Source organism: Bactrocera neohumeralis, chromosome 5, assembly GCF_024586455.1.
Source record: "Bactrocera neohumeralis isolate Rockhampton chromosome 5, APGP_CSIRO_Bneo_wtdbg2-racon-allhic-juicebox.fasta_v2, whole genome shotgun sequence".
In the NCBI taxonomy this organism is placed as follows: Eukaryota; Metazoa; Arthropoda; class Insecta; order Diptera; family Tephritidae; genus Bactrocera; species Bactrocera neohumeralis.
In genome coordinates, this window is record NC_065922.1 from 11369514 (window position 1) to 11379271 (window position 9758).

Consider the following 9758-nt stretch of genomic DNA (forward strand, 5'->3'; position numbering starts at 1 on the left):
AATCACACACAAACTATAAAGTGCAACACAAATATATTTATCAAAATTTATTTAAAGCTTAAATATTATAATTTTCTAATAAAAAAGTTAAGTGGACAAGATTTTCTAAATAGGCCATAAAATGCATCCCTAGGCATGTCGGCGAATTAACAGCGCAGTCAACGTCAACCGAATTTGTAGTTATCCCCAGCGTCATTTGTTCGCGAAAAATGTGGAATTTAGTTTTTTAATTGTAAATTAAGTTTTGCCAAAGTTATGTAAATTTTCTTTTATATTTTGTCCGCTACATAGTATATTTATCCTTAGACATATATGAACTTATATAAAGAGTGTTAAGTGATAAAATACAAACCCCGACATTTAGAGAGAGAAAAAAAATTGTATAAGTTTTAAGGCCACTTTGAAAGGCAACCCATTTATTTTTTCTTCCCCCGTTAAATAATAACCGCTAAAATTGTGGAAAAACAGGAGAAAACTCCAAAGCGGAAGAAGAAGGCTGCAGCCAGTAAAATGTCTGCAGTTTATTCGCCGCAACAACCGCAGCAGTCTGCGCCCCCAGGTGCTGTACTGCAACCGCCTCAGCCACCAACGCCGACGTCGATGCAGCAACAACAACAACAGCAGCAGCAACCACCGGGTGTTGGCGGCGGCGTGGGTGGAGTGGGGATGGGTGGTCCAACAGGAGTGCCAATGGGCTCCGGCGGTCCAATCCAACGAGGTCCTTCCATGGTTGGCAGTGGTGGCGGACCCGTCGGTCCTCCATCTTCAGTTGGAAGTGGTGCTATGATGGGCGGTGTTCCTCCTCCGCCATCATCCCAACGCGGTGGTATGCCACCATCACCCAGTCCAGCACAAATACAAAAAATACTTGACGATAATTGTGGTCTTATTCAAACAATTCAAGACTTTCAAACGATGGGCAAAGCCCAGGAGTGCATGACATATCATATGGCACTACACAGAAATCTCGTTTATTTAGCACAACTAGCTGATCCAACAATGAACATTGCTCAGATATTGCCGGTGAGTCTTAGTAGTCAATAAGCAATAAGGGTTGTGTTCAGCTTTTTAAATATCCACGTATATGTATTCCCATGTTTATCAATTTGTTTAGCATCCACATGTTCTTCAACAACAGGCAGCCCAACAACAAGGTCCACATGGTATGATGGGGGCTCCACAGCCTCCACAACAAGGTGGACCCCCGACTGGGGCAAACCAACCACAAATAGCCGGTATGCCACCAATGTCTCATTCGGATGGAAATGTGCAACCTCCATCGGGAGCTCAAATGTCGTATGGAGGCCAACCTCCACAGTCGCATCCAGGAATGACGCCAAACTCTCAATCTCAACAAGGTCCTCCCCAACAAGCTATTCATTCCCAACAAGCTGGCCAACAACAACCCCAACAACAAGGCGGTGCTTATCGTGTTGGTACTTCGCCTCAATCAGCCAATCAACAACCACCAACAGTGTCAAATGCAGGATCGAGTAAGTGTAAAGTCTCTGATAAACGCAAAAATTCTTTTAAAACTACTAATTCATTTATCTAATTAGATCAACAGCGCCCAAGTGTTCAGTCAGGACAGCAGCCGGGTCAAGGGCCACAACAACAAGCCCCAAATTCCCAACAAGGTCCGCCTCCTCAACCCCAATATCGTGGCAATTATCAACAACAACACAGTCATTACCCTGGCTATCCACCACAAAGCCAACCATCTTACCAACCCCAAACCGGTTATCCATATGGTCCACCCACTCAAGGCTACGGACCACCTCCTCCAAATACACAGGGAGGCTATCATCATGCAGGTATGCCACCGACATCATCAGCTGGTGGCGGCCCACCAGGTCAGCATGGGTATGCTAATGCCAGTGGTCAGCAAGGACCTCCGGGCGCTTATGCCCCACCTCCGCCGAATCAGCAAGTTGCACCGGGCCAGCAACCGCCTCCTTCACAAATGTATGGTCCGCCTACAACTGGACAAGGACCACCACCACCGCCAAATCAATATGGACCTCCGCAAGGTGGTAACAACGCGCCTCCACCGATGACATACGGTGGTTACGGTGGTCCACCACCAAGTGGTTATGGTCAAGCGTCGAATGCATTGCCCAGCGGTTATGGTCCACCTCCTCAAAATCCAACACAATCACCCTACCCTCCACAATCACCATACCAGCAAGGTGGAGCGCCTGGTGGCTATCCGGGTCAGTCACCGCAACAGCAACAAACATCACAGGGCACTAGCGGTGGCTATAGTTCCTCGCCAAGTCCAGGCCAAACACCGCCACCACCATCCAACCAACAAACACCAAACTCGGCTAACCCAAACGGACCAAATGCTCCACCAGCTAGTGTGCAATCCACTTCTCCATCTACTTCTTCTGGCAATCTTGGTGTTAATAGCGGTCCACCGAACCAGCAGACACAATCTCCTCAGCAGCAACAACAGCAGCAGCAACAACAACAACAACAACAGCAATATGGAAACCAACAGCCGCCAGTTTCCAGTGGGCCACCACAGCCACATGGATCTACTCCACAACAACAGACTGTATATTCGTCAGCAGGAGCGCCCGCTGGTGGTCCCTCACCTTATGGAGCGCCATCACAACAGCAGCAGCAACAACAGCCGCCGGGACCGAATGGACCGCCTCAGGTGCCACCAAACACAACGGCACCACCAAATGGTACGCCCCAGATGCCCAATCAGCAGTACCAACCGCCACCAGCAGGTCAACCGTACGGTGCGCCACCACCGCAGGCCTACGGTCCGCCACCACCCAGTGGTGGTTATCCAGGACATGGCTACCATCAACCGCAGGGCGGCTATGGTGGCATGCCACAAGGACAATATCCACCTTCACAAGGATATCAAGGTTATAGACCCACTGGTGGTCAAATGCCGCCACCAGGCGCCCCTCAAGGACCGCCAACAAATGCATATTCATACTACGGTAATCAACCTCCACAATAAGTGTTTGCACCACAAAAAGGTTGAGCCAGACACGCGGCAACTGGTTAATACTTTCTTCAAAATTGAAATATATACATATATGTATATGTACATGTGTTATACTATATATATCATATGTATGTATAACCCTAGATAAATAAGACAAATTATTGGTATTAATTCCGCTCCGTAATAAAGGGGAGAAAAAAAAAAACAATCGGCTAAACTTAATGGAATCTTTGTAAACATTAACACGCGCATTATGCTTATTTTTCGACTTCTGAAATCGTTAGAAGTCCAAACAATATTAACAAACGCGTAAAATTATTTCCGACACACTAAACTCCATTGTATGAGCTGAATCCATTTGTTTCTTGCCTTAGGAAATATGTAGAAAGGTACTGGGAACGAAAGGATCTTTTAAATGGGCTAAAAGTTTTCTTACATTTCTTAAAGTTCGGGAAAATGAAAATGATAATGACGCCACATACTTCTGAAGTGTTAATGCAAAACACTTGCATAACAGTATACCATACATTCGGTTAGCGGACGACTGCATAAATAATCGAACTTCATAACTGCGTAAGCCGACGGAGATGTAATTGATTTGTATGATTTAAAAGAAAATTTAAAAATCCGCTAGCTTTTATTTAATACCGTTATTGAAAAAATTTACGGAAACTATACAAAATTTACTTAAAATTGTTAAAATAAAAAATAAGTATAAAGATGTTACAAAAAGCGTAGGTCAAAATAAACAATATACATATGTATGTAATATTTAATACTATGTTGTCCCAAACAATACAATGTACGCATTCCCCTTTTAAATAATATTGATTACGGAAAATATATTGAACGGAATGCAAATTGCAACATAAAATTATTGCGATGAATTCAAATATGTAACTTTAGACTTAATCAATAATATAATACAGTAGTTTACGTTTGATTGAGAAGCCGTCAGGCGAAATAATTTTTTATTCACATATGATATCGCTACTATCCTAATAAATATGTCTATGTGTATTCGTCACATTTATACAAAATAGAATACAGAAAGTATTTTCATTTTTTGTGGCGAGGAAAGGTAAATATTGAAATGATTTATGAAAAAATTGCTAAATTAACAAAAAGACCTACTGTTAATATTTATAAGTTATCATTTTATTACAAAAAAATTTATAAATCAAAGTATTTTTTAATTTGCTAAAATTCTTATTGTTTGACGTCAGCAAGGGAATGTCCAAATACCGTCTCAGTGTGAGCTTCTGCTTTGTTTGTGTTGGTATCGGTTTTATTTTGTTTTCGACGAAACAATTTCTGCATCACTTTACCTTTCAGTGATTGCGGTTGCGCGTCTTTTTGCTCCACAACTATCCGTTTGGTAGCTACACTGTGTATGGGTCCAAAGGCCAAAGCTACGACTGTACAAGCGAGACAAATAACATTGTACGGCATGCTAAAGTCAGGAGTTGGCAACGATAAAATAAGCGATTCTGTACGGATTTCTAGAAAATATGAAGAGCGTGATGCATTGAATGAATCCGCGAAAAGGTGTTTATCAACTGGTATCGCTGTGTAATTGCGTCCCATTGGTAATTGTGTAGTGATTATAGCAGATCCCAAGTAATGGCCATGGTTTGCATCGGGTGGATATTCAAGCCATTTTAAGAAAATATAATCAAAATCGAATGAAATTTGTACTGTACTCAAAGCGGGTATTTCGAAGAGTAATTCTAAATGATAGGGACGTAATCTTTGTACGCCTGGTATGTAGTGCATGACCCGTGGTTTTATCGTGTATTCTGCACCGTTCTCCGGCTGTACAATTAACTTCAGTGTATGCATATAGGATGGCACGAACCATGGTATATTTTCTTGTAACACAATAGGTAAAGCAGCATAATGTTTATTTGTAATTTGTGTAAGAATTTGACCTCTCTCCTGACCATGTCCCAATATGTAACGATGCGCATATAAAGGTGGTGTTGGTGTAATTTGTACATTTGTTTTCGTTTTCTTATTTATCCAAGCGATATTGAAGAATTTGTCTTCATCTAATCGTTGAATGTCATATACACCTAACGTGGTTGTGCTGCCACCACGCTTTGAAGTAATATTATACATGGGTGTTGGTGTTAAATCATATGGTTGATCATCCAAATTAACGTAAATTTTACTACTTTTCGCTAATGCACAATGGCCATTTAGTCCCTGACCAAAGAGACGACGGAGTGAAAAATCTCCATTTGTACCCAATAACTTTGGGTCATATACCATATTTGCTGTTTCGGTGAATTCCAAAATGCAATTTTTGTTGTAAGACTCACATATTGTACGCATTTTCATGCCCAGAGAGTGATAATTAGTATTGTGTACGTGGCCCGAGTTGAGTAAGGAAGCGAATCCTTGTTTACTATTACAGGGCAACAACTTTTTCCATGGTGTTAGATTCTCTGTGCAAACGATTTCCCGTGGCAAGCTCGCATACCGCACAAATTGTGGAATATTCGCCTTGCTGCCAGTGACAAACTGTGGCCGAAAACTATATTTCGGTTCAACACTATTTGTTTTGTCAATAAAGTTCAAGGAGGCACACAGAATTCCGGAGAATGTACTAGCTAGCTTTACCCACTGATCATCAACATCAATAGAAGTTAAATTTTCTCCTGCAAACCATGCCCTCACTTCTGCGCCTGGCGCATTGTCCATTACTGGATAGCCGTAAGTTTCATATCGCCAAAGTCCCTGAGTTAATCCGATATGTAATTCCTTAACATCGTACAGTAGTAATGTTTCCGCAATGGGTCGAGGTATAAGCTGTGTGTTATGTACTGAAAATATTGAAAACATAATATACATTTTATGCACTTAATAAATTGTATTTATTCCTACAATTCTCTCTATCGCCATAATGCCAACGAGTGGTAAATTGAAAAAATGTATTGACTAGCCCATTTGCAATAGGTCGTACGTATAGCTCCTCGTTAAATTCACTAGACTCTTTTACCGCTGCGCTAGGTGATGCATATAATAAAATAAGGAATATAATACTGATTCCGAACTCCATTTTAAAAAATTGTTAATTTATCAATTCACAACAATAAACATTGCACAAATTTCGACAATTTATAACAATACTGCTGCCGGCTGATCAATAAGCTCAAGTCAAATCAAGGTTCGAGAATTTGCTAACAGAGTTTACTAATTGTTTAAAAATAAAATATATTAAAAAAATTCAGCAAAATAATTTATTTACTCAAAAAAGAAAAAATACATAAATAGTAAAAATATATACAATGGTAAAGTTTATAGAGTTATATAAAGATTATTTTGAAGATAGTAATAGATTTCCGGAGTCGGTTTAAAATATAATTTTATGAATTAAAATACAAAATCATTGTTTGATAAAATTGGTAATTATTTAATGCCTAAACAAATACATGCTAATACCAATCAGTTAATTTTTTTTTACATAATTTTGTCAAACCTGTTGTTGTTTATGAATATAAAATGCAACCCTGTATGTGCAAATAATGGCATTGGGAAACATTTAAAAATGTAGCAGAAATTTTGCTCTTCTTCTTCGACGAGATGCGAATGCATTTGCCTTTTGTAGACGTATTTGTCATTAAGACGATTCAAATAAATTTTTATAAGTAGCTTGTCACAAACGTATCCGTTTAATTTGAAGCGGACAAATCCATTTGACTTAATTAAGGTTCTACGAACGAAATTGCGGGACTTCCCTTTTACTTAGAGTGTACAAAGTATCCTTAGAAATTTAGTTTAAAAACAGAAACCAATTTTATTTTTTTTAACCAATTTTTGTTTTTTATTTTAAATAAATTTTTGTTTATTTTAAATACATTTTTGTTTATTTCAAATAATTTTTTTTTATTTTAAATAAATTTTTGTTTATTTTAAATACATTTTTTTCTTTTTTTAATATTTTTTTTAAATCAATTTTGTTTTTAACTCAATTTTTCTTTCTTATTTTTTAATTTTTTTAAATTCTCTTGTTTACAAATTCTTTTTTATATTAATTTTTTATTTTTACTGTATTAATTTTTCTCCATCGACATTTTGTTATACATTTTTACTTTTTTTAATCAATTTTTATTTTTTCTCTTAATTTTTATTTATTAATTGTACATAATTTTTTCATACATAAGAGTATTTATGCTATGTGTACCACAATGCTTACATACCTTTTAGACTTTAAAGGCGGCGTCAGAATGAGTACTTTTGCGTCAATGACGACTGAAGTGGCTTACATACGTATCGTAGACGTATGCCACAACGAATCCGTGCAACATTCATGTAAACATATTTAAACCAGCTGATTTTATTACCGCCAAAGATTTCGCCACATAATTACTAGATTTTTCCTTGTCCTTGATTTTGGTATTCCAATAAATTTAGCCATACAGACAAAAACGAATTTAGAATGTCTGGATTAACATACTTACATACATATAATCCATTTTTGAGTATGCAAAAAGTTGAGTCTTGGTCTACCGGATACTTCTCCGGTAGAACACGCATTATCAATATCCATATAAATGAACACAATCAACACAGCTGTCAGTTGCAAACTTTTCCCATTACGGAATTAATCCGAGGCTTTAATTCACAAATCTGATACCAGGAATGGCGATGAATGCTATAAAAACATTGGATATAAACATGACATTTTCATCTTGTTTGACAGAATACACATGTATGTATATCAGATTATGAGGTCACAAATAAGGCAAGGGCTTTGTTTAAATTGACAGTTCCTTGATATTCCTGATATACACTATATAATGGCGTCCAATGACGTTATCGACGATTGGGTTAGAAAACTGAATTAAGGGCATTAACAGGATTGATTAGTATCATGCGGAGAATCAAAAGTGCTGAATTGCTGATATATCCAAAACACAATTTTGTGAGCATCTCATTCAAAGGAAAAGAGTTCAGGAAGTTTCTCTGTAAACAGCGTCTTTTAAGAAATGATATCATAGAGGAGGAATCAATTTACGTATGATATTCAGGGGACTTCAAGATGCATCCTATCAGTGTCCATACTTCTGTGTTCTGGCGTTTTGAAATTCTTCTCCGCATTTTCATGAGATTGCATAAATTGATCATAATCGCAGTAGCATGTAGACTTCTTTCTGATAACAGTGACGTGTCCTGTTGTGGTAGCGGGAACATAGTCTCCGTTAGGATGATAAGGATTAGCCAAGTTGTCGTCGACATCATCCAACGGTGGGCCCAAGAAACTTGCTGTTTCCACGAGGTCGGATCAAAGGGAGAGAGGTGTCAGATGACGTTTCCTGTCCATTTATTGGTTGTCCTTTTCAATACTCAGCTTCTGTAATATACTAAATCCTATAAAATTAATTTCTTATCGGTATATGTAGATATGTATAAACAGTTACAGTAGCCCGCCACTATTGTCTTTTATGGTTTAATTAATAAATATTTATTAGTTCGATTTGAATTCGACTTAATCTGCCTTTATCCCTTAACGTAAATATGGCATTTGTGTATACATACATGAATATAAGTATGTATGTACATATGTATGTATTTACAAAAGCGGTTATTTTATCAGAATTTATACGAACCCGAAATCACCACATACATACATAAGCTTAGGCTTGAGTCACAATACAAAGATAAGAACAATATAGTAGGAGCAACGATATTCTTAAATATACATAAGTACATGTAAGTGTAGAAATATTGTACATATGTATGTAAGCATATTTAGTGATCAATTCATGAATAATTAACAAACATTAGCAAATTCATATTGATTTTTTAAAAGACTGCCAGAATTAAAAAGAACATACACATAAATACAGTAAAATTGATTTTCCGCTTTCTTATAATAAAAACGTAGTTACTAATGTATTTGGGTTTTAACGAAAATATAGTTTTTGGCATAGAAGTATTTTATTAAAAGATATTTTATATGTAGAAACAAATGTGTATGAGTACTGTATGTCAATTGTTTATACATAGAGAATGGATATTGTCTCTAATTGTTCCGTTTGCATTAAACGGGATTCATTGTAAATTCATATTTGTCCTACATAGTAAAACTTAGCAATGGTCTAATAAATGGCAGGCCAAAATATCAATCGCACGTGATGATATTGCAATCACATTTTCAAATGCATCTTTGTTTCATTTTCTGACGCCTGTTCCTTTCAGCTGTTTCTGGCAGTATCCGTTTGTTTGGCTGTCAAAACAAAACTTCCTCTCCCTTTGCTCGTCGCACAATTTCAAGATAACCAGAGTTGTATTTCTTCTTCAAACAAGCAAACTTTTTAGTTTTGCTTAGTTTTTACTATCCAGGACAACTCTTTATTTATTTATAGCCAGCAATAACTTTCCGGACGATTTTATAGTTTTTATTATTTAGTTTTTTTCTTAAAAGATATTTTTAAGTTTAAACCCAATATCCGTCTGTGACATTTATATATGTACATATGTATGTACATATACACCGTTTTTTGTTGCAGTGTTGCCGATTAGGTTAACTGTCAATTATGACAGCAATACCAAAGGTTCGCTCCAATTTCCTGCTACGCTACGCGACAGAAATGAAACGAACGACAGACCGAATGTGAATCGCCAGCCTGGTTAGCTGAGTTGTAGCAAAGTACAAAATGGCCACAACACTCCGGCGATGGCTGTGTCGTTCGTCGTTCGTTGCTCGTTGTGTGTCGTACGTGCGCTCGCTCGCTCTTCACTTTAATTAATATTTAACAATATATTTTAATTAATTGAA

At 37.5% G+C, this 9758-nt stretch overlaps 2 protein-coding genes and 1 long non-coding RNA gene across 3 annotated transcripts; 1 reads left to right on the plus strand and 2 right to left on the minus strand.

The window, feature by feature from the left end:
• Nucleotides 1-155: 155 nt before the first annotated feature.
• LOC126759056 (trithorax group protein osa) lies at nucleotides 156-4016 on the plus strand. The gene is made up of 3 exons (XM_050473637.1): nucleotides 156-1023; nucleotides 1115-1493; nucleotides 1560-4016. The coding sequence occupies exons 1-3, from the start codon at nucleotides 511-513 to the stop codon at nucleotides 2981-2983; spliced, it is 2316 nt and encodes a 771-aa protein (XP_050329594.1). The 5' UTR covers nucleotides 156-510; the 3' UTR covers nucleotides 2984-4016.
• A 91-nt stretch (nucleotides 4017-4107) lies between these two features.
• LOC126759066 (GPI transamidase component PIG-T) lies at nucleotides 4108-6134 on the minus strand. The gene is made up of 2 exons (XM_050473660.1): nucleotides 5861-6134; nucleotides 4108-5799 (listed from the first exon to the last, which is right to left on the minus strand). Exons 1-2 carry the CDS (start codon nucleotides 6033-6035, stop codon nucleotides 4181-4183), a joined length of 1794 nt encoding a protein of 597 aa, XP_050329617.1. The 5' UTR covers nucleotides 6036-6134; the 3' UTR covers nucleotides 4108-4180.
• Nucleotides 6135-7551: 1417 nt separating this feature from the next.
• On the minus strand, nucleotides 7552-9544 carry LOC126759115 (uncharacterized). Its single transcript, XR_007666944.1, has 2 exons — nucleotides 7995-9544; nucleotides 7552-7942 (listed from the first exon to the last, which is right to left on the minus strand). It is a non-coding gene; the product is annotated as an uncharacterized LOC126759115 (long non-coding RNA).
• Nucleotides 9545-9758: the final 214 nt, after the last annotated feature.